Raw genomic sequence first — 24,263 nt, 5'->3', positions numbered from 1 at the left:
ACACACACACAACTCAAATACAATGTTGTGTAGATACAGACTAGGCCGGTGAACTTGTAGACAAATTACCAACCGACTGAAACACTCCGAAAGCAAATTTGTCTGATGACTTGAAATAGTGGTAGCTAATACTTCTAAGGCCAGCTAAGAGCTATTGAATCATAGAGAAGATTAAAGGTTAATGATACTCTTAATAGTGTTTGGCCAACCAGACAACCGTCAGTCACATCACCTACAGTATATACAAAACCATTGTGGAAATAGATAATCACATCCTATTCTGAATTACAAATCTAACCCTGGCTCCTACCACCACAAGTACTCTGATACATCTGAAACGATTACATCTGAAACAATTACATAGATGTAAGCAATATGGAGACAATTATACCTAGCCTATCAGAAAGCGAACTATTGCAATTGCTATTAATACATTACAATATATTACAACCACACTTCGGAGAGGAAAGAGAATCGGTTGTTGAGTCAATGGATAGGAGGTGTTTTTAATCCTGGTTGTGTGGATCTTTTAAACAGTATCTCAAGAAGTTAAATACAGTACTGCAACATTAACAATATGAAAAGGCCATACAAAGTTTGTAAGGTAGGCTGTTAAATAATAATAAAAAAAAATCTATACACTTTGACAAAAGGCATTGGTAAAATGGTATTGGGTATAAAATATCATTTGCTTGTATTGACCTAAAAGTACAGTATTTCTTCTTTCATATTCGTTTTCTTTTTGCTAATACATAAACATCTTAAAAAAAGGCAAAAGGCTGAGGATTGTAAAGCAAATTCCCTAAGATACACAACAAAAAGATGCAAAGAAACAATGCACGCATTGACCAAAAGTCCTAATTATTCGGTCCGTTTGGTGTAAACTCACACTGAGTATTGTTTCATAATTGGTTAAGAAAACTACATAAAACATTATATACAAGCAATCAAATTGTTCAATTCAAATAATTTAAGTTTACTAAAAAGGGACACAAATGACTTAAGTGTTACTAAGTAAGTGTGAGAGACAGTTTGTGATTGTACTATGATGCATCCTAGTCATGACGTGCTTTCTACTGGCCAGTGATATGATTGGTGGAGAGAAGACAAAAGTTTATTGGCTGCCTGAAGCCAACTTCCTGCTTGGCTATACATGAAACCAGCTGGAGATGTATTCTACAGTTCTTTATAGTACGTGACAGAGACCTAGAGAAAGATAGACATACCAGTCAATATACAGGGACATTTCTTGTTATTGAGTGAACAGCAAAATAGAACAAAGTGGAGGGAAGAAAAAGATGGGAGAAAACCCAATTCCACATATAGCAGCTAGCTACACTTCTTCCACACAACAATTATTCCACGTATATCATTATTAACAGTCAACGTTTTCAACAGCACAAGTATAAACAGTGTGTGTGATATAAATAAAGTTGGAAAAAGTACCACTCGCTTGTCAGGAGAAAAGAAGAAGACATACAGTATGTCACATCCAAAGGCACCTTTTACAAGTGCTTTCTGGTCTGGCCTTGATGCACACATGCACTGGCCGATAGATAGCCAAGTACTTACAGCTCAAAATGACAAGTTTAACAGCCTATTTGACTAGCGGCCAGTCAATAAAATGATATTACAAAGCTTGCTTGGCATGATATTGTAGTATGTTCCTGTACAAGTTTGCTACTTTCTCATTGACAAATATCCAGTACAATCTACTAAGTAAGGATGTAGTAACCACACATGTAAATTCCATTTACTGTACAGCTCAATACTGAGTCTACTGTATGCGTGATCATTTTTGGATCATAAGCTTTGCTCGGTTGGTTGAGTCCCACAAGTTCCAACAAAGAAAACTGGAACCTTCTTGGCCCAACAAAATATAAAAATTCCTGATTATTGCATTTTAAACATATTCATTTCAGTAACAATGTCCTTTGGTTCAAAGAGGACCATCATTTTATTGTTGCATAACAGGAGAAGGCTCAGAGAAACAAAGAAACTGAGGACTGAGGATTGAGGTTTTAGTTAAGTGGAAAATAACTTTTTCAAACAAAAATAAATTAATGATAGATAAATAGTGTGGTGATATGATGACGCTTTTAGTTATTTTTAGGTAAATTCTCTCCTGCTCTTCCACCCTATGTGGACCACTTCAATGTCTTCAAGCAAGATAAAGTTCTGGGACTTGGAAGCTTAGAAGTTATCTTGCTGACCATACAATGGTGATATCTCAGATGATTTACCAGTCCTTCTGTTATTCAGCAAGATCCAGAAGTCTTTCTATATATATTTTTTTCAACATCTAGAAGTTTGACTCACCTTTTCCAAGATCTAAACGTTCTCGAGTCTTTCTCTACAAGACCTATATGTTCTCGAAGTATTTCTGTCGTTACTTCCGCCTTTTAAATTTATTTTTTATTTTTTAGAAGTTCTTGAAGATTTCTAAATCCTTTGCTGGCACAGGTGCATCTTTCTTCCACTCTTCCTCGGGGTAGGCATCAAAGTTAGACGTGTCACCTTCGTGGGACACCTTGGGAACTATGGGTGGCTGAGGGAACAAAAATAATGTGACGATGAATACATCAAAAAGAGTTAAAAAAAAAGCAGGTGTTTAAAAAAAAGTATATCAACTCTAAAATGGTGAGTTTAATGAAAACAGTATATGCTGAAAATAAAGTGTACGTGTTTTACGAGTGTTCCCATTGATGTGTCTGGATGATTGTGGGTGTAATATCGCCAACGTGACAGACCTTCAGTTTTCTCAGAGGTACACCATCCCAGTCTATAGACTTGAACCATCTGTGCTTTTTCACATCGTCTGCTCCGTTCTGCAAGAGAAGACACTGTGCATCAGAGCCGTCTGTGGGCGGTCTATTCGACACAATCTGGAATCAGGATAAATAAAGTATTTCTCTCGTCCGGAATAAACAGTTTGAAATAAGAATAATTAGAGCAAAACACTTCGTTCCTTCTAAACACTTTGTGGTGTCTGTGGTGATTCACCCGGTATACTGGGAGTGTGTGGCTAGACCACTCCATGAGTCAGCTAGCTAGTCAGCTAACTAGCACATTTTCCCCAGAAAACCCTTTGAGGCACAAGTCAATAACAGACTGTGTGCTGAATTATGTTTATTTAATCATTGTGCTTACCAACAGTTGTTTTATTGAAAAGAGCCTTCATATACTCCCCCATTGACTCTCATGCCTTTGAACGGTGTAATTCAAAACACTCAGACATCATCCTTCGATTGAACGTCAGTGCCAGACACATGCACGATTCCAATGAATGAATCATAAAATGGCGGTGGACTACAGGGACTAGAAGTCTGAAACAGATAAATACAAGTTGTTGTTTTTTTCTTTCACGCCTTAGGTTCTTTCCATCTTAGGTGGATGAGTACAAACCAGGCCTGCAGTGTTCCTGAGGCACACACACACACTGCACACAACGGTGGCAAGCAATCAAGGAACAATCAGTTCGCCATGAGAGTTAAAGATGTGCATGGCGTCTACTTTGGACCGCTCAGTGTCTCGTAGTATGGGCAGCATTGTGCAGTTCAAGAAATAAAATCCCTCCTGTTATGACGGGAGAGCCAATTCATCACAGTGGTGTAAAAATACATTATTTCACACAAGAGGAATTACAGATCACGCCACTGAGTGACACAGCGTCCCAAATGGAACCCTATTCCCGACATAGTGCACTACTTTCAACCAGAGCCCTATGGGCCCTGTTCAAAGGCAGTGCACTATAAAAGGAAATATGGCGTTACCAAGAGACCGTGTTCATTGCGAAGGGAGTATCCATTTCTCACTGTGCAAACACAGCTTCTCTGTTGCCTCCTATACATTTCCTGTGCAGATGGCTTGTGCATACTGGCTTCACTCCTACTACTACAGTGGACATCCTGGCTAACAGCAAGATGTAATTAATATTTGCATAGAATGCACAGTCATGCTGAAATGGCAGGACTAAGTAATGAACCGACACCCAATGTGATTAACTACTAAACTGACAGTGCATAGGAAGGGGAAATGCGTTTTTCTGTGATCCACCCTAAACCCCTGCCACCCCCTCCCACCCCTATAACGGTGCAAACTACCTCTACAACAACTTCCTCTATGTATCCAGCTAATTGGAACCAAATGCAGACATTCAGTCACTTCCTAGACCTTTTCCGTCTCAGTGTTGAGAGGGTGACGTCAAACTGCAGAATTCTCACTCCACAACCTGCCGAGTGAACAAAACACTTGAAATTCTGTTTAAGTAGTACTGTGTATCTGTTCTCACGTAACGTTTTAGTATAGCTTGGGATAATAAACCTTTCTGAAATCAAATCCCAATAGTGATTTGATCTTGAAACTCACCTTCATATTGCCTAACCTCCTGGCTCGGTCAATGACGAGGAACTTCTTGATGAGATCTCTGGAAAACAATAGAAAGACAGTCAGGTAGAGAGTTACAATGACTTCACACTAACAATCTATCTCCAGACAGCAGTGTGTGTGTGTGTGTGTGTGTGTGTGTGTTCAGACAGCAGATCTACTGCATGTCTGCAGTTTCAGTCAGAAGCCAAGAAGTCCATTTCCATCCAAAAGCTGACAACAAGATGGATGAGCTTGGCCATTGGAACAACAGATAACCTGACGGACTCATAAAGGTGCCATGGGGTAACAGAGCGGTCCATCCTGTGTGTGTGTGTGTGTGTGTGTGTGTGTGTGTGTATATATATATATATATTGCATCCAAACAGAAACATCTCTCTCGCTCTTGTTCTTTCCCTCCCTCTCTTTTAATTGAGGGAAAGTGACAGGTTTTAAAGTGAAACTTTTCACAACTATGAAGATGCTGGAGTAGGCATACTTTAGGGATGAATTTGTCTTTAAAATGTCAGTGTAAGTTTTCCGATGATATGCGGCCGGCGCCGACAGAGTGAGCTTTCAATAAAGCTGACGTATATAGTACAACCAACGAGACGCCAGCACAGACGTAAATATACTAGCCGAATATTGACAGTCGGCATTTTAGTGTCTTAAACCCAAACAACAACTTCACAATCCGACAGCCTCCGCTCTCATTCAGTGCCCTCTTTTACAGTTCCTAGGGCAAGGACTGAATTGGGGAAACAATCCCGACTCCTATAATACTCCTTGGTCCTGGAACAAACTACAAAAGACTTTAATCAGAGTTTAAAGCTCTGATTAAAAGAAAATGTCACTCTGACCATTGTAATTGTATGTACCCACTGGCTACTTCCTGCTGACCTCTCGCTAGGTCTCCCTCACAAAAGACATTTCTAACATCAACAGTTTTTTTCCTGGTTAAATAGAAATATGGTCATGTAGCCTGCCTTATTGAGGGGTTGAGGGGGAAATACAGCTTTCCTTAACCCCAATTGACTGCCCAATTTGAGACAATTCTATCTTATGCAATCGACAAACAATGTCACTGTACATTTCTATGGAAATATACCACACAGCATGGCTTTTTTTCTGGATCAAAATGGGGCTTAGGCGGTGGGAGTGGCAGGAGCGTGGCAGTGGGCGTGGCCAATGGTGGCCAATTCAACATTTTTGTTGAATTCTACATATTTTGCCTTATGGCGGAGATCCTTTGTTTTGTTGCAGTTTTAAAGCACATTTCCTGCAAATCTACACATTTTGCCATGACTTATGCTATCTGAGTGACTCTAAAATTATAACAAAATCAAATGGGGGCCCCATGCCATGAAAAAAATACTCCTGAATGCATTGTTTTTTAGATTTTCCCCTGACTCGCTCGTTTTTATTTTGTTGATTGTTAGTCGACAGTTCTCTTATTTAAAAATACATAGGCCTATTATCTTTTCTTCATAGTTTATATCTGGTTTTAGTCGTTTAAGTTTACACTGAAAACACTTTGCATCTTTCTTTCTTTCTGTTTGGATTAAGGCGGCCTGAAACCCCTCCCCCCCAATACTTTTTTATGCAGAAAGCCCTGCACAGTGACGTTACTAAATACATTATATTTAGAATGGCATATTTGAATGGCATATAAAACTTTACAATAAGCTGGCCTTACACCTGTTCAGTAATACTGTAACACGTCTCATCTTCTCGGCGATAGAAAAGAGTTACTGCAATGGACAGACAAACACAGCCAGAGCCAGAGACAGGCAACTCTGATGGATGGATGGGAGTGGGTCAAAGTGACAGTGATATAGCTGGAGGGAATATTTTAAAAAGTCTGGTGGCCAAAAGATAGACGGCTTAAGTGTTTGGGGGCTCTATTGTTAGTGTGTTATGTAGCAGCGGGACTGTGTGTGTGTGTGTGCGTTAGGTAAAACTGTGTGTGTGTGGCCTCTCCCAGGTATCCGGTTGGGCCAGTGTGTCAGGGCTGATTGAGTGCGTCCCAGGCCCTCTCCTCCTAAAGCCGGTAATCTCCTCACATTACTCCAACCCCCAGCTGTTCTGAGGAGCAGTGTGACGGTTCTGATGGGTTTAAAAGGACGAGTTCCAACTCAGCAGGGTGTGTCATTAGTGAGGGCCCGCACCCCACATTAGGCGTAGCTAGCTCTTCATCTTCTGCATGGGAGGCAGATTGACCCGGTCGTTTGGGAGGATGGTTGCGCTGTGTGACGCAGCCGTTAGCGCGCACACACACACACGTAGATCCTTTGTCTGCGTGCGCGGGCAGGCACACACACGATCTCACACACACACACACGGTCTCACACACGGTCTCACACACACGGTCTCACACACACACACACACACACGGTCTCACACACACACACACACACGGTCTCACACACACACACACGGTCTCACACACGGTCTCACACACACACACACGGTCTCACACACACACACACGGTCTCTCACACACACGGTCTCTCACACACACGGTCTCTCACACACACACACACACGGGATAGGTTAAATATATATATTTAGTACATTCCCAGATGCACATACACAACTAAAGGTATTCACAATGCACCCCTGACAAATTCCAATTGTCAGGTCCTAATCATAAGTATTGGCAATAATGCATTTCCAAAACACACGGTTTGTTATGGGTAGAGAGTGTGTGGTGGTGCATGCGGTTGTTTCCAATTAGTCTGGAGAAAGACTTCTCTCAGGAACATTTTGTTTCCTGCTTGCCAAGACCGAAATCTAAAAATCTGATTGAAATGTGATGTGAAAAACAACTTCCATAAATTCTCCTCTCAAGTTGAAATGATATAAGACGGCTTATCGTACATTATGTATCATAATGGAATACATTTGTGCCGAGGTAGCGGTAGACTTTGGGTACTTTCCCTCCATGATTTCACCCACAATCCCCTGTGCTTGGGTGTGTACGACTTACTTTACATAGAAATCCAGATGCCGCGGGAATTCCAGCTTTCCGGCGAGGATCTTCTGATAAATACCAAAAGGATTGTCGTCAAAAAACGGTGGGTACCTGGAGGGAAAAATGAAAGAACATGTCAGAAAACAGTCATCGCTCCTCAACCGTCAAAATGTTTGCTCCTATTGGCAAACACACACACAAAAAAAAAATAATGAAATCACCGTGTAAAAATAAGGTTTCCATCCAACAGATTTTTGCGAGTCAAGTACGTCAGATTAAAATGTCACGACAGGCTTGATGGAAACAGCAAACTTGTCGGTAAACTTTCTAAATGTCCGCCAAGCAGAATACGCTATACAAGATGTGTCTGTAAAATTGATTGAGCGAGAAATGGCAGTGGAAATGCTTTTATGGCGCAAATATTGACAACCATTATACTGAAGTAAACTTAAGTGTCACACGGTGATATTTGGTGTGGACCTGTGTGGCTCAGTTGGTAGAGCAGGGTTGTGGGTTCGATTCCCACAGAGGTCCAGTATGAAAATGTATGCACTCACTACTGTAAGTCGCTCTGGATCGTCGGCTAAAGAGCGTCTGCTAAATTATGTAAAATGCTGAAATGTCCTCCCACTACGGCATGGGAAAGCATGCAGTTTAGATTACAGATGTGATGCTGCTGTTCGACAAATAATCTCTTTTTTTTGTCCATTACAATCTCATAATTATGTTGCCTACCCGCACTCTGTGAGTAGTTGACTAGAGCCCAGCTGTCAAGACCAGAGTGGGCACATTTGCTATACAAAGCATAACATTTGTTTGTGACAAAAACCATCAGTAGAGTTAAAAATGAGATGACCCTACAGTTTAAATAACTCATCTGGTGACCGGTGTGTGCCGTTTGACCCTGTGTGTGTGTGTGTGTGTGTGTGTCTGCGCACATGTATGAACACACTCGCCTACGTGTCTCTGTGCAGTACAGAGCCGTAGCTCCTCAGACCAATCAGCTGCATTCTGGTGACTCTTGATGGTTTAATGGTGAATGCTTCCCCAGCACTGCTCCAGCCTGGACAAGCCATTAACCGTGCAGGCCGCGTTACATAATGGGCCAGGCCAGCCGAGCTAAATGCATTACACATGCAGCAGACAGACGGATAATCACACCAGTTTGTCACAGGGGCTGCCGAGCTGAGCCTGTCAAAATGGAATCGGAAACCTCCTCCAGTGGAATGGAGGCCTGGAGGCTGTTAGATGTGTAACACAAAACAAACGTAACGCAGGTCAACTAATGTTGATTACCTATCGTTACCAGTGAGATTCCAGTAACCAATCACATTATACAATATTGCTATATGTTTAAGTTGACAGCTATTACAAATCAGCTGCCAGAAGCTGCATGACGAGCAGTTTATTTTGAGCCAATCAGAACTCAATATTCTCTTAGTCCCTCTCCTAACCTCACGCTCTACACCAGTTGGCGCCAACATGCATAAAAAAATGATTTAAAAAAAAGAGAGCTAGAACGGAATGTGAAGAGCTACCGCCATTCCATGGAAGATAAACTAAACTCAAATTGTTGAGAAGTTGTATGAAACTGAACTAAAAAGAGAGAACTGGATATTAACACTCAACTTATTTATACAAATGAGCTGTGAAGGGATTGAGGGAAAGATTGACGCCAGGATTTGGTCAGGTTTTTTTTTGTGACTATGGATTCATTTTTCACCAAGGATGGCGAGCCGCCCGAACCCAGGACATCAATAAGAAGATTTGCATGCGAAGATTTCATTTTCCTTGGAGAACACCGAATTTGCACTGCCAACTATGGTGTGGTAGGATTTTTCTTGCAAGAAATCATTGCATCATACATTGCAGTGGGATTGTTATAAGCACATGCTACACTTAAAAACGCCTTACGGTGTTTATTGATAGGCACAGTCACGCACATTTGATCCCATGTCATAGTGGTTTATAAGTCCGTATTTGTCAATTGGGTTGTGTTTTTCTGTGGATTCATGTTTACTGTTTTTCCATTGAACAATGAAATCTGAGTGACCCTCAGATTAAGATAAGAGTTGGGTGGGCCCTAGTAAACTATAGGCAGGATGTACGGCCGATATCTAAGTCTGTTGTGCTATTGATGCATTTCATTCATATTGATCTCATCGTACAAATTTCACAGATCAATATTTACTCAAGGTGATTCATTCTTTTGAAACTCTTTTTATTTATACAAGCCGGCATTCTTTTCCTAAATTATTCAAGTTGTGTGGTTTTCATTTCTCCGTACTGCTCCAGTAGCGAACCTGGTCCAATAGAGTTTAAGCTTAAACATACGGTAGCCCATAGTGTTAAGCAATTGTTACATAAAAAGCCTGAGAGAATTGTGTCATAGATTCATTGAAGTAAGATGGTCAGACGAAAGCCAGATAAGACACATTGCCAACGATCAAAGGTTGAACTGCATCATGTGACCACGGCACGCATCAGTCAAAACCTGTCAATAAACTGAAATGACTAATACGAACAGGATAAGGAAGGGATAAATAATGCCCGGTAATGATTTTTTTGGTCATGACCTGAGATCCGAATAAAGTCCTTCGGAGAAGCTTGTTGCCAAGGGGAATGTGATGTCTTAAGCAGGGACAGGTCTCTACAGTGAATGTCAGAGCAGAAGGGAGGGGGGAGGAAGAGTCTGGGCGTTGGTAGAATACGAACGGAGCCAAAGGATGAATCAACAGAGAGCTGCTGTTCTAATGGCTCCTCCTCTTACTGGATGGTAGAGAGAGAGGGAGGGAGGCCAAGTGCAGACTACCCCCCCCCCCCCCCCCCCCCCCCCCCCCCCCCCCACAGGCTACCACCCCGCTCCCCCAGGTACCCCCGCCAGCCTGCCGGTAGATTAGTCTAGGTCCCCGGTGATGGACAGTGAGCGCCTAGAGACTCGGCTCCTCTTATGCAACAGTAACCTACGGTTTACGTAACACCTGAGGTGTCGCCAAGATTCCACAGGGAGGAGGATGGGGAGAGGAGCGGATGGAGGATACGGTGAAAACAGGATAAATCAAAACAGGGAACTACTAACATGTTTAGCAGTAGGAGTTAGGATCGTCTGTATGTAGGAGTAGGCCTCTGTGTTATTTAGTAGGAGTTAGGATAGTCCGTATGTAGGAGTAGGCCTAGGTGTTCAGGAGTAGATTTAAAACTAGCACAGCTACAGCAAGAATCGACAAGAAGACTCTCAAGAATATCCATCTTCCATATATTGTAGAAAAACAGTTAGGATTATAAGTCGAGAAATTAAAACGGTTTCCGGTTCACATGGAACTGGAATAGGCTACATTGACCAGATAAGATGTTGTGATGTGAGTGTGAGGGAGGACCACACACAAAGACAGGGAGGTTTCCATTGAGGAGGGCAGGCTCCCCCTCCAGGCAGGATTAGATACAGGATGATACAAGCCTACTGGCCTGTCTATGTGTGTCGGTGTGTGTGTGGGTGTGTGTGTAAGATACAAGCGGGCTGGACTGAGTGTGTGTGTGGAGTTAAGTGCACAGGTGACCTCGTCATGACTATTCCCAGAAGTCAGGACCCTGGGGCAGATGGATGTCTGAGTGCGTAAACCTACCACACCACGTAACTTTCAGAAGCCCCCCTCTACATTCTTCCACTACGGAAGCTACAGGACCTTTGACAAAACGGTTACGCGGCAGTCAACCTTTAGGGCGCGTTGTTCTGAAGGGAGCTTTTGTCTCCTGGAGCGCCGAGTGTGTGTGCACACTTCAAAAGGCCAGTGTGACAAATGCTATGGAGAAGGTCACATTTTTCTTCACTAGAAGCCAAGGCCACTGAATTCTCCACGGGTACATGAAAAGACTAGGGTGAGGTGAAGAGGCACGTACAGAACGACCTCTGATTCACTGACAACTTCCCTACCACTTGTCGAGTCGCAGGTTTCTATATTCATATAGATTTAATCAATATGTAAAATACAAAAAAAATATTTAATAAAATTAACATTCTAGGCCCATCAACTTTGATTTTATTCAAAAGGCGTAGATATGAAGTCAAATCTCAGATTTAACATTTTGACCCACTCTGGGGACAAGGGCTATGCTACATTTCCATAGCAAAACAAACAACACACACCCAAACCCATCCTGTGTACTGTACCGAGGTCATAATAACTAGTGCCCTCTAGGGGCGCCTAATTCACATGATAGGGAGTGGTTCCCAACCTTTTTTCGGTTACTGTACCACCAACTGAATTTTGCTCGGCTGGAGTACCCCTGATTTACCCCCTCATGTCCATTTTACCAGTAGGCCTATGGTCTCCTGAGTCTTCTCAAGTACCCCCTGTGGATAGGCAAAGTACCCTCAGGGGTCCTAGTACCCCTTGGTGGGAACCTCTGTGATAGTGTTATGTTCAGTATGCTATCAGAGCCCTCCTCGCTTGCTTCCATGGATTGTATGAGCCAACGCATTATCTATGTAATATTATAAACCGGGTGGTTCGAGCCCTGAATGCTGATTGGCTGACAGCCATGGTATATCAGAAGCGTATACCACAGGTATGACAAAACATTAAATTTTTACTGCTTTAATTACGTTCGTAACCAGTTTATAAATAGCAATAAGGCACCTCAGGGGTTTGTGATATATGGCCAATATACCATGGCTACGGGCTGTATCCAGGCACTCCGCGTTGCGTCGTGTATAAGAACAGCCCTTATATACCACACCCCCTCGTGCCTTATTGCTTAATAATATGGCACTTGGCAGACACTTATCGACTCACAGTTCAGTGAGTGCATACATAGGCTACATATACTAGGCTAAATATGTAGGGCCTAGGCTATGTGACGCCTGCAGAAATGCATGTGGATTATAAGCAAAAAGCAAGCGCTTAACTCATGTGTAGGCTGGGCTATATAGAACAAATCATTTAACTTGGTGCACTCGTCTTAAAGAGGAGCGGAAGAGCAGCCGGCCACATGAGTGATGCTATATGCTGCTAGCAGACATCCACTCAGTCAGTGAGCCATTTATTCATTCATTCATTCAAGGCCAGTGTACTCTACAGAAGTACTGCTGAATTAGGATTTCTATAGACACCAGGCCGCAGATGTACCATAGCTAAATGGCCCAGCACCACTGCCTCTGTTCCAAATGGCACCCTATTCCCTATGTAGTGCACAACGTTTGACCAGGATTCTGTTCAAAAGTAGTGCACTACTTAGGAAATAGGGTGCCATTTGGAACACACACCAGGCGTCGTTAAGCTATGGTACAACTACGGCCTGTCTATAGAAATCCTATTTCAGCAGTACTTCTGTAGGCCTTGAATTAATGACTGACTGAGTGGGGTTCTCAGACGAGAGAGCATAGCTTTAAGGCACCAGAGTTTGTTATTATGAAACCTTGGTCTCCACAGATCACGCATGTGGAAATGTGTCAGAATAAGTTACCTTTGACCTTTCTTCAATCTGTAACCTTCCTTTCATCCTTAAGACCGTCCACCTCTGTCATCACAGAAACAAAAGGCAGGCTGGTCTTGGAATTAAGCCCACTACAGAATGATGTAACCTCATGAGGTCAACTCTCCGAATAACAGCACACTTGTCTTACCATTGACTCGCCACAGACATTCTGCTGGATACTACCCAATGTTCATAGACAGAGCCAATTGTCCATAGAGGATAGCTACTCTTCATACATACTACTACACTAGAAGGGGGTCAAGTCTATTTCAATTCAGAAAGTAAACTGAAATTCAGATTCCAATATTTTTTATTAAAAATCAATGAGGAGAAATGGAATGTTAGTTTACTTTCTGAATATAAATGAAATTGACCCCAAACCCTGCTACTAACACCCAGTCATCTTGTCCTCTGGTGGACTGGGGCCCCCTGGTGTTGAACCCTGCCATGTCAGGGGACATTACAGTATTCAGTTAAACCCCTGCTACTAACACACATTCATCTTGTCCTTTGGTGGACTGGGGCCCCCTGGTGTTGAACCCTGCCCTGTCAGGGGACATTACAGTATTCAGTTAAACCCATGACATGTCAGAGGACAGGACACTACTACTCACCCAGCCAGCATCTCAAAGATGAGGATCCCCAGGGCCCACCAGTCCACCGCCCGGCCATGACCTTTGCTCTGGATGACCTCTGGGGCCAGGTACTCCGGGGTTCCACACAGAGTCCACGTCCTGGATGGAGAGACACCAAAAGAGACAATAGAGAAACAATATCAGTTTGAACTACTTCAATTCTAGATGTTACGTTACACCAACAGAACACAGGAACATGCGCACACATACAACGCTTATTTTGGCTGTGTGTCCAATCATGTCTGACTGATGATCCTTCTAAGCCTAGGTTTCCCCAAGGGTCACCCTGTACGCAGCACACACACTGCACATTCCAATGAGTTCACCCTAGAAGAGGAGACTTCTGTTACATACAGGGAAAGACAACCCCAGTCTTGTAAACTGCCGTTTTATAGTAGTGTCCTGTATCAGCTGTCAGTCGACTGGTCCTTCAGTCAGTAGTAGTGTAGCCTATGTAGCCTGATCTCACAGTACTATCGGAGGGTATTTGGATCCAACAGAGTGACGGAGCTTTAGTTTGCTGGAAGGATTGGTTCTGGTTGTGTTATAGGTAGATCAATGTCTTTGGTTCAATAGTACAGCTGATTAACACTGTATGGAGGACATATACAACCCTGGATCACTATTATCAGGCCAGGGAGAGAATCTAAACTGGGGAGCAGAATAAGACACAACAAATTATCATTTTTATCAGATGTTCTAATGTTCTGAATAAAACATTTATAAAAAAATGGCCCTCTGGAAAATAACTCTTGTTCAGTTGCCGTGGTGATGGTTAATTTGTATGCAAATAGTTACTCTGTTTAAGGGGCAGGCTCAAGGTCCCTGATTTCATTTCCATCTTTATTATACATTTTGAAGTGAACGAGAACGGGACACTTTGGTTGCAATGTGGAAAATGCAGCTTGCATTGTAATTATAGATTTTTTTGTCGCATTGAAACCTTTATCAGATAGGCATACAGTACCTACCTCAGACTCAGAGTACTCTCTGGACAGAGTGCTGCTCTACGACTGGGAACGTTAGTCTCATAAACCGGTAACCTCTGAGCACATCCTAGAACCTAAAGCGGGTTAATTCTATTGTGCCACTAGGTGGCACTGTGGAAGCATCAACAGTGTGGTGTGATAATGTTTCACCTTCTAAACTGATCACACACACACACACACACACACACACACCAGTGGCAAGGCAGCCAGCTCGCTCATTCGTTTGTTCTTCACACTCTCGCCGCATTCGAGGCAATTTCTTTTGCCTTCCATTTCTTTAAGTGGGTCACAAGTTGCACATCAGAGACACATCTACTCTAACGCTGTTTTACTCTCCCGGCCAGAGAAAATGTAATCTTAGTCCATTCTGTTTACATGTCAGTGGGTCAGGTTTGTGTACAGCGAGGCTCCCTGCAAAACACTAGCGCTACTGCAGTATCACTACGCTACTGCACTGCAGATACAAAACTCTTTTAACCTGAGTGCTGCAGCCTTCCAATCCTACTGAGGTTACCGAAGAGGACTAGCTGCTTGTAACGCGAATATAAAAACAAAATAACGGCAATTTCATCTGAGCTCTGCATTTTTTGGGATTCCGTCTTAGAGCGAGGATTCCCCTCCATACATTCTGTGAATATTGTATGGCCGTGTAATATGACAACTCCCGGAAGGATATCTATATCCCTACTGTGCCAATCAGGCAAATGTGTCTGTATGGCTACAATTCCTAAACGTGATATAGTCTTATAATGAGACAGAAAAACAAACAGCATTCACTCCCGCAATTAATATGGCAGTCTAATAATATCCTGGTTATGACTTGTTAGGGGGAATAGTGTCTAACAATTAAGGATGTCCTGGCTGTGCAGTACACCTGCTCCCAGATGGAATGATACCTGTGGGGACGAACAGCTCATACTGGGACGCTGCTCTGCGGCTGACCCTGTGCTGCTTCCAGTCTCTTGGGTATGTGTGTGTGTGTGTGTGTGTGTGTGTGTGTGCGCGGTCTCAGGGAGGCTGGAAATATAATAACACAGTCCACAGAGACATTTCCGTTTCGACAGACAACAAAGTTGCACTCTACGGCTTGACATCAATACCTGTCCGAGAGCTTCTTAGCGAAGCCGAAGTCCGTGAGGCGGATGTGTCCCTCGCTGTCCAGCAGTATATTCTCCGGCTTCAGGTCTCGGTAGACGATCTCTTTGGAGTGGAGGTACTCGATGGCACACACAATCTCCGTGGAGTAGAAGAGGCCCGTGGTGTTGCTGAAGCGCCCGCGGCTACGGAGGTAACTGAACAGCTCCCCGCCTGGAACGTAGTCCATCAGCATGTAGAGTAAACGATCGTCGTGGTGGGTCCAGAACCTGGAAGGTATAAACAGGAAATAAACACACGGGTACATTTGAACAAGGTGACTCTATTCAAACACAAATATTTGTCGGGTAACAGTGGTTGGATGTAGAGAGCTAAACTACACGGTAGTCTGGGCAGTGTTTGCTCAGCTTATAGTATGTGGCATGGACCTTGTCAAAACAGTTGTAGAGGACAAGTGGAAAGTGGCCCTGTGTGGCTTAGTCGGTAAGAGCGTGGTGCAATCAACACCAAGGTCGTGGGTTTTCAATACCCCTAATCACATACATATAATAGAAACGTAAACACTCACTGTAGGGGAGGTCACTTTGGAAAAATACTTCTGCTTAATGGCATATGTATTATTTATACACTACCGTTCAAAAGTTTGGGGTCACTTAGAAATGTCCTTGTTTTTGAAAGAAAAGCAAAAAATAATGTGTCCATTAAAATAACATGAAATTGATCAGAAATACAGTGTAGACATGGTTAATGTTTTAACTGACTATTGTAGCTGGAAACGGCAGATTTTTTATGGAATATCTACACAGGCTTACAGAGGCCCATTATCAACAGCAATCACCCCTGGTTTCCAATGGAAAGTTGTTAGCTAATCCAAGTTTATAATTTTAAAAGGCTAATTGATCATTAGAAAACATTTTTTTGCACAACTGAGCAAGAAGACAAGTACATTAGAGTGTCTAGTTTGAGAAACAGGTGCCTCACAAATCCTCAACTGTCAGCTTCATTAAATAGGACCCGCAAAACACCAGTCTCAACGTCAACAGTGGAATGCTGGCCTTGATGTTTTGCAGGTACTCTTTAATGAAGCTGCCAGTTGAGAACTTGTGAGGCTTCTGTTTCTCAAACTAGACACTAATGTACTTGTCCTCTTGCTCAGTTGTGCACCGGAGCCTCCCACTCCTCTTTCTATTCTGGTTAGAGACTGTTTGCGCTGTTCTGTGAAGGGAGTAGTAATCAGCGTTGTACGAGATCTTCAGTTTCTTGGCAATTTCTCGAGTTGTATAGCCCTCATTTCTCAGAACAAGAATAGAATGATGAGTTTCAGAAGAAAGTTCTTTGTTTCTGTCCATTTTGAGCCTGTAATCAAACCAACAAATGCTGATGCTCCAGATACTCAGTCTAAAGAAGGCCAGTTTTATTGCGTCTTTAATCAGAACAACAGTTTTCAGCTGTGTTAACATAATTGCAAAAGTGTTTTCTAATGGTCAATAAACCTGTTAAAATGATCAACTTTGATTAGCTAACACAACTTGCCATTGGAAAACAGGGGTGATGGTTGCTGATAATGGGCCTCTGTACGCCTATGTAGATATTCCATAAAAATCAGCCATTTCCAGCTACACTAGTCATTTACAACATTAACAATGTCTACTCTGTATTTCTGATCAATTTGATGTTATTTTAAATGGACAAAATATGTGCTTTTCTTTCAAAAACAAGGACATTTCTAAGGGACCCTAAACTTTTGAACGGTAGTGTATATTAAATCCACCTCCAGCAGATCAGTGGCTGATGATGGTGTTGAGGTGATCAGACACTCACAGTCTGATGAGGAAGGGGTGGTTGACTTCGGTCAGGACTTCCTTCTCGTTGTGGACGTGCTGCTCCTGCTTGAGCCGGATCACGTCAGGGATCTTCATAGCCTTTAGAGCGTAGAACGCCCTGCTCTTCTTGTCTTTCACCAGGAACACCCTGCCAAAGGTCCCTGTGCCTGAAGCAAGGAGAGGAACAGTCATTAGACAAGGCGTTAAGTTCTCTGTCACACACACACACCCAAATGTCATAGAGCAACATTCAATTCAGATTATTTCTGCAACAAATCAACCACAATTATTTTTTACTCAACACTTATTTTTCTTAATACTGCATTGTTGGTTAAGGGCTTGTAAGTAAGCATTTCACTGTAAGGTTTACACACCTGTTGTATTCGGCACATGTGACAAATACAATTTGATTTGATAATCAAGAATTGATCTGTGGTTATGTCAGATCATGACATCAGAATGCTATATTTGCGATGTTTTTGACATTCAATTATCTCTGACATGTCTTCAACCCGTCCATCAAATAAAGAGGTCGAATCTGGAAGAACTGGCCAAGATTCCTAGAGTTGTCTTCTCACTCTTTCACAAGTCTGAGCTCATTATTTCAGGTCAACAATTCAGATTGTTTCTCTATTCCCATCTCCAGGTCAAGAGGAGTACAAAATAACACCCTATGTCTAGTCATATTTCACTGTGAGTAAGGAGGGAGGGAGTAGACAAACAGAGCAAACAGAGAGATGGACTCACAATCCCCCGATAGAGTCATGGAATGTTGGCTTCTAGCACGTTTGGGCTTACCTCGTACAAGGGGTCTTTGTCCTTCCCTGTTCTCAGTCTCCATGGTAATCTAATAAGAGCAAGCAAACAAACAAAGCCCAAACCCTTTCTTTGTCTTTTTACTCATCATATTTTTTTAGTTTTACCTTTATTTAAATAAGTCAGTTAAGAACAAATTCTTATTTTCAATGACGGCCTAGGAACAGTGGGTTAACTGCCTGTTCAGGGGTAGAACGACAGATTTGTACCTTGACAGCTCGGGGGTTTGAACTTGCAACCTTCTGGTTACTAGTCCAACACTAACCACTAGGCTACCCTGCCGTCCCAATATATGATAAGACAGAGGTTGGATAACGGTCAGGTTTGACTCGGAGTTCAGCTGCACTCCTATATCTGAAAACATTGCTGGTGTAATATTTTGCCTCAAGGCAGATATGTTCTTGTACACTCAGCACAATCAGATGGATATTCTATGGACGTTTGTCCTCTCCTCATGGGCCTAGTACTACTTATCTAGAGATTCCAAACAAGCAGGCTTTAGGCTTGCACTACTAAATGACAAAAAACAGCAAAAGAGCATATTTTATATTGAGCACCTTGCTCAATATAAATGAGCTAATAATGACATGTGCGTAGTCTTTAGGCAACAGCTCAATCAATATTTTGTTTCTATTCAGAAGGAACCCTTGCCGCAGAAGCCAACTGTCTAGAGAGATTAGGACTACTACCTGTCTGCACAGTAAAGACATATGGAAATGTCATTTTCCGATCACCGTTTGTTGCTCCCTCAAGTAGCCTAATCTTCCTGTGGAAGCAACTGACATTTTTCTTCCGCTGATTTTGTAGCTCCTGTTGCATTTTTAGATGTGTGCATGTATATACTATTTTCATCAAATTGAGTGATTACCACCAGAAATGTCCCATGATTTTGGACATGTGACACAGGTTTTCCCCTGCAAGTAGGTCACGCCTGGTTTGTCCTTTTCTCTCCAATAGAGCAACGCCTGAGGCAAGGTGATATGCACCAAATACTGCACTGATTACTTGAACGGTGTACTGAATACTGAATAGTGTTTCCAAAAAAAGAAAGAAAAACAGCTAGGCTATGTGATAACAAATGGCACAAAATGGATGCTTCTCTCAACACCAACGTGAGGTATGTTTCATGGATACAAACCAGAGATCTAGCTAACTTGGAAAAGAAAGGTAAAATAGCTGACCTATTTTTTTTTCCCCACACCTGAATCGAATCAATTAGTGAGAAACAGTGACACTTATTTTCACAGCTACGGTGTGTTATTTGGCCAGATTCTTGGTTTGTTGGATGCGAGCCTACATGTATTTGAATGGAATACAGAATGTTTCTTGTTCTAAATTTGTGGGAGCAGAAATAGATAGGCCCGTGTTTTTATTTGATTTGAATGGCACTACATATTTGATGGAACAAGGCCAGACGTGGAATAATAAGAGCATAGCTTGTTGATGCTACTCAATGCACTTGGCCAGCGGCCACGTATCTTGATGTAGGCTTAGGACTCACCATTTTTTTTGCCTCAGCACCAGAAAACATTTCATATGCACGAAAGATGGGCAAAATGCCTGTAAGCTTCAAATGTCACGTGAGAGCCAGGTGCCTCATTATTTCAATGACCATTAGACAAAAGCAGTCCTCAAGACATGTAACTGATTTGCCATAAGCAGTAAATCCCTCTCATCATCATCTAACAAAAGGTTTTGCATATTGGATGATTTTATCTTGGGATTTTAAGCTTCATGCTTTCCCTGATCACGTGGGCTTTGAATGAGATGGGAATTCTCTATTAGCCAAGTGTCCTCCTCGTCATGAATCAAATATGAGAGCGCTGTAAAAGACTAAGTGGTTTTCGTGATCAGAAGCCTGTGTTCAGTCTTGAAGTAGTGCATGTTGTTTTAACGTTCTTGGTTTCTGGCATTAGACTCACCACAGAGTGGACTCCACCCATGTGAAAAAAAAACACAGTTCAACAGCTGAGTCTGCTGACACATTACCCATGCAGTGAAAGGACTTACATGCCCAGACAAGAGTGAGCAGAACCAAACATGAACTTTGACATTCACAGGGCACTGCTCACAATAACAACAGGAACATCTGACACCTCACTAATATAGCTAGTTCCTTTTTACAAAAAAAAAAAAGATATACTCATCCTCTCTAAACTCGTGCAAAGGGTTTCAATGTAGCAAAAGTCTGATAAGGAAAGTAAGAGTTTCCTCCATTAAGCTTTCAATTCTCAAGCTGGTTATTCCACGTGTGCAATGAAACGATTAATCCTTCTTGATCCCTGAGATGCACACAGATATTTTCTCTAATGCCATGTCAAGAAAATGTTGACCATCCCAGCAACTGTGTGGGATCATGAATTCCTCAATGATTGGCCACAGAGCGGGCCAGAGCTTGACTGAAACCGAGAACGTCCTTGTCCACTTCCGGTTGACAGATTAAGTAGCAGAGCGAACAGTCATGACAGCTATCTTCTGACTCAAGAGTTGAATGATGTTTCATGGTCAGCATATCCCCATGTCATATTCCATGAAATGGCTGATCACATAGTCGCCTTGGCTTTCATTGCTTGTGCTGTTCTGCACGAGCCACACATGTACCAGTAGTAGCTTATGCCCTATAGCCTAGTTGATATGCCTGGATAGTGTGAGAAGCCCTGTGATAGACAGGCCAGTTTCACCAGTGTGTGTACTGTAACATACTGTCTTGCTGCCTACACTTACCAACTGTGGAAATGGTGTCCAGGTCATCGAGTGAGTATGTCCTGTTGTTCAATGTTAACGATGCTCCTCCGGCCAACAACATGGGACTGCTCGCGCAGGTCTTGGCACTCTCGCGAATGGAGTTGCTTTCATTAATTATCCCAACCTTTGCCTTTGTTGATGCCATTTTCCGTATGCATCCAAATGTAGCTATGCTAGCAATCACTTTAGCCACTTTACCAAACCGGTTTCGCCGAGGATAGATAGCCAATGACGGCTACAGTAGCCAATTCTCAATATTAGTGTCCGCCTTATTCCCTAATACCAACTACGGTTTTAAATCAAATGTGGCTACTTCCCTTGGACAAGCGAGCATCTTATTTGTCTTGATTGCTGGAAAATAGGTGACGATCATATCCATGCGGAATCGCATGATGTAGCTCGAGCGGTCACTGCTGTCAAATGCAGAAGCTAGCTAGCCATAGCAAACGGAGTAGCTATCAGGCTATATATAGCTAAACACAAAAGAAAACCATCCCACACCTCGCATCTGAATGAATGACCAACGTTAGCTAGCTAATGTCAAACTACAAACTCATACTGCCCGTTTCCGTACGAGCCTCCGCTTGAGTAGTTAGGGGGTCTCGTGTTGTCTCGCTAGCTTAACTTCCGTCTTAGGAAGCTAGTTGACTAACAAGAAAGACATGAGACATTTAAATAATTTACTTCTCTCCTTCGTTCGCAAGTAGAACCTCACCCAGTTCAACAACACACAGACAGGGCAAGGGAGAAGTGGGGATGCTTTGTGTTGACAAAAAACAGACCAATGACTAAACACCCCATGTGCAAATTAAACCAATGGTATGATTAAAGGGGCGGAGACCCGTTTGACAGACAGCTGGAAAACAGCCGTAAATGTTCTTTCCACATCTAGTTTGAAGACATGCCACTCAAATGAAACACCGTCTGCTTTCCACTGTGAGATTAGACTGATACAGACAGTAAAGAGTACAAGTACACAGCACTAGCTAAATGTAGTCTAAATCTCAAATTGCAAGGTTTTAGATAGCGAACTAATCTCCACTCTCTCTGTAAACCCTTGACACAGTGAAACCTGAATGCTCTGAGTAATGGGGTGTGCATTACTTACTCATGGACTGCGGTGGGGATGAGATGCTGAGTGTGGAGTGGAGAGTGACTAGTGGAGTGCCTCACTGCCTTCTCAATTTTCAAAGGAAATGACCAACTCTCAAAATTCCCAAATTAGAACAGCTGTTTCCGGCCCTCAGATGATTTGTCACTTGACACATGATACACTAAGGGGCTAGGCTCAGGTTGGCACACACACAAACACACACACACACACACACACACACACACACACACACACACACACACACACACACACACACACACACACACACACACACACACACACACAGTTATGTATGATACACCTCTACCCACAAGTAATATTGGAGCCATAAGTGTCTGCACCTACTTTTCCCCCACATAATAAATACTACAGTTTACTATAGAATATTACAGTTTAATATATGATCATACAGTTTACTATAGAATACTACAGTTTACTACAGAATACTACAGTTTATAATATATATAAACTGTATAATTATATATAATTATATAGTAAACTATATAATTATATAGTAAACTGTAGTATACCGTAGAATACTATAGTAAATACTACAGTATTATCTGCAAAAATTAACACTGTAGTAAGTATTATAGTAATGTCCGCAAAAACACTACACTTTTTATCTGTAGTAAACACTACACAAATAAATGTGCACATACCTGCCATTCACCTCCCCATATCGTAATTTGTGCCACCCATAAGGGAAAAACCCTTGTCAAGTATAGACCATATACAGTATTGTGTTTCCTAAAGTTTATAGAAAAGTGCAGAAGCTCTGAACTATCCATTTAGACCAGAGTTCTACCTACAGCTTATGGAAAATGTGCTCTTTTAGTATTTATCCAGGATGGTTCCTGAAATAGAAAACTATTTTTTGTTTTTATATTTACAAAAGGTAATATGTGCTTTTAATTCTGGTGCCGCTCTGCAAACACAAGCTTGTTAGCTTGCTATCTCAAGTTCTAGAATCTAGACCAATTTATTAGACATCTAACTAGAATATACAGTAAATCTATCTAGATCACCTATTTATTTCAAAAGTAATCACAAACAACATTTTCAATGTAAATATAAATGTTTATTTTTGGAGAGCGGAGGAAAGATGGGTATAGGAGAGGAGAGGTGAGAAGAGGAGAGGTATGTGGCTGTTGGTTTTACATTTGCTGGAGGTGGATCCCCTAGGGGGCCTGAGGGTGAAGAGAAAGGGGGTAGAATGACCCATAGAGAGCTGCAAGAAAATAAAAACAGGACATTGCAAATAAAATTGTATTAGTCAAATGCGCCGAATTCAACAGGTGTAGTAGACCTTAGAGTGAAATGCTTACTTACACGCCCCTAACTAACAATGCAATTTAAAAATATGAATAAGAAATAAAAGTAACAAGTAGTTAAAGAGCAGCAGTAAAATAACAATAGCAAGACTATATACAGGGGGTACCGGTACAGAGTCAATGTGCGGGGGCACCGGTTAGTCGAGGTAATTTAGGTAATATGTACATGTAGGTAGAGTTATTAAAGTTACTATACATAGATAATAACAGGGAGTAGCAGCAGCATAAAAGAGGGGGAGCAATGCAAATAGTTTGGGTAGCCATTTCATTAGATGTTCAGGAGTCTTATGGCTTGGGGGTAGAAGATGTTTAGAAGCCTCTTGGACCTAGTTCCGGTACAGCTTGCAGTGCGGTAGCAGAGAGAACAGTCTACAACTAGGGTGACTGGAAAAAAATAAAGAAAAAAAACTAGGGTGGCTGGAGTCTTTGACAATTTTTGGGGCCTTCCTCTGACATCGCCTGGTATAGAGGTCCTGGATGGCAGGAACCTTGGCCCCAGTGATATACTGGGCTGTACGCACTACCCTCTGTAGTACCTTGTGGTTGAAGGCCGAGCAGTTGCCATACCAGGCAGTGACGCAACCAGTCAGGATGCTCTCGATGGTGCAGCTGTAGAACCTTTTGAGGATCTGAGGACCCATACCAAATCTTTTCAGTCTCCTGAGGGGGAATAGGTTTTGTTGTGCCCTCTTCACGACTGTCGTGTGTGTCTTGTGTGCTTGGACCATGTTAGTTTGTTGGTGATGTGGACACCAGAACTTAAATCTCTCAACTTGCTCCACTACAGCCCCATCGATGAGAATGGGGTCGTGCTTAGTCTTCCTTTTCCTGTAGTCCACAATCATCTCCTTTGTCTTGATGAGGGAGAGGTTGTTGTCCTGCTACCACATGGCCAGGT

At 42.3% G+C, this 24,263-nt stretch overlaps 1 protein-coding gene across 3 annotated transcripts; it reads right to left on the bottom strand.

The window, feature by feature from the left end:
- Nucleotides 1–481: 481 nt before the first annotated feature.
- Nucleotides 482–22,132, bottom strand: LOC110495894 (cAMP-dependent protein kinase catalytic subunit PRKX). 3 transcript variants are annotated; one of them, XR_002469486.2, is made up of 9 exons: nucleotides 20,897–21,689; nucleotides 17,355–17,523; nucleotides 15,539–15,802; nucleotides 13,429–13,548; nucleotides 7,355–7,450; nucleotides 4,369–4,426; nucleotides 3,151–3,326; nucleotides 2,751–2,828; nucleotides 2,531–2,548 (listed from the first exon to the last, which is right to left on the bottom strand). XR_002469486.2 is itself a non-coding variant. In XM_021571408.2 (8 exons), the coding sequence occupies exons 1-8, from the start codon at nucleotides 22,027–22,029 to the stop codon at nucleotides 2,423–2,425; spliced, it is 915 nt and encodes a 304-aa protein (XP_021427083.1). In that variant the 5' UTR covers nucleotides 22,030–22,132; the 3' UTR covers nucleotides 482–2,422. The 3 variants fall into 3 exon arrangements, 2 of the variants coding, with proteins under 2 accessions (XP_021427083.1, XP_021427082.2); XM_021571408.2 differs by lacking the exons at nucleotides 3,151–3,326; nucleotides 20,897–21,689 and adding an exon at nucleotides 22,026–22,132 and having other exon boundaries at nucleotides 482–2,548; XM_021571407.2 differs by lacking the exon at nucleotides 3,151–3,326 and having other exon boundaries at nucleotides 482–2,548; nucleotides 20,897–21,685.
- Nucleotides 22,133–24,263: the final 2,131 nt, after the last annotated feature.

This window comes from Oncorhynchus mykiss, chromosome 18, assembly GCF_013265735.2.
Source record: "Oncorhynchus mykiss isolate Arlee chromosome 18, USDA_OmykA_1.1, whole genome shotgun sequence".
Lineage (NCBI taxonomy): Eukaryota > Metazoa > Chordata > Actinopteri > Salmoniformes > Salmonidae > Oncorhynchus > Oncorhynchus mykiss.
This window is presented reverse-complemented; position numbering and strand designations above follow the sequence as displayed.

What these genes read in the sequence shown, in the direction of transcription:
- LOC110495894 (XM_021571407.2), bottom strand. Translation starts at nt 21,062, where the DNA reads ATGGCATCAACAAAGGCAAAGGTTGGGATAATTAATGAAAGCAACTCC. An exon ending in CACCCCTTCCTCATCAGACT is followed by an intron (nt 15,803 to 17,354) that starts GTGAGTGTCTGA and finishes TATACCTTCCAG; the next exon opens with GTTCTGGACCCACCACGACG. An exon ending in TACCTCTGAGAAAACTGAAG is followed by an intron (nt 2,549 to 2,750) that starts GTCTGTCACGTT and finishes TTGTTCCCTCAG; the next exon opens with CCACCCATAGTTCCCAAGGT.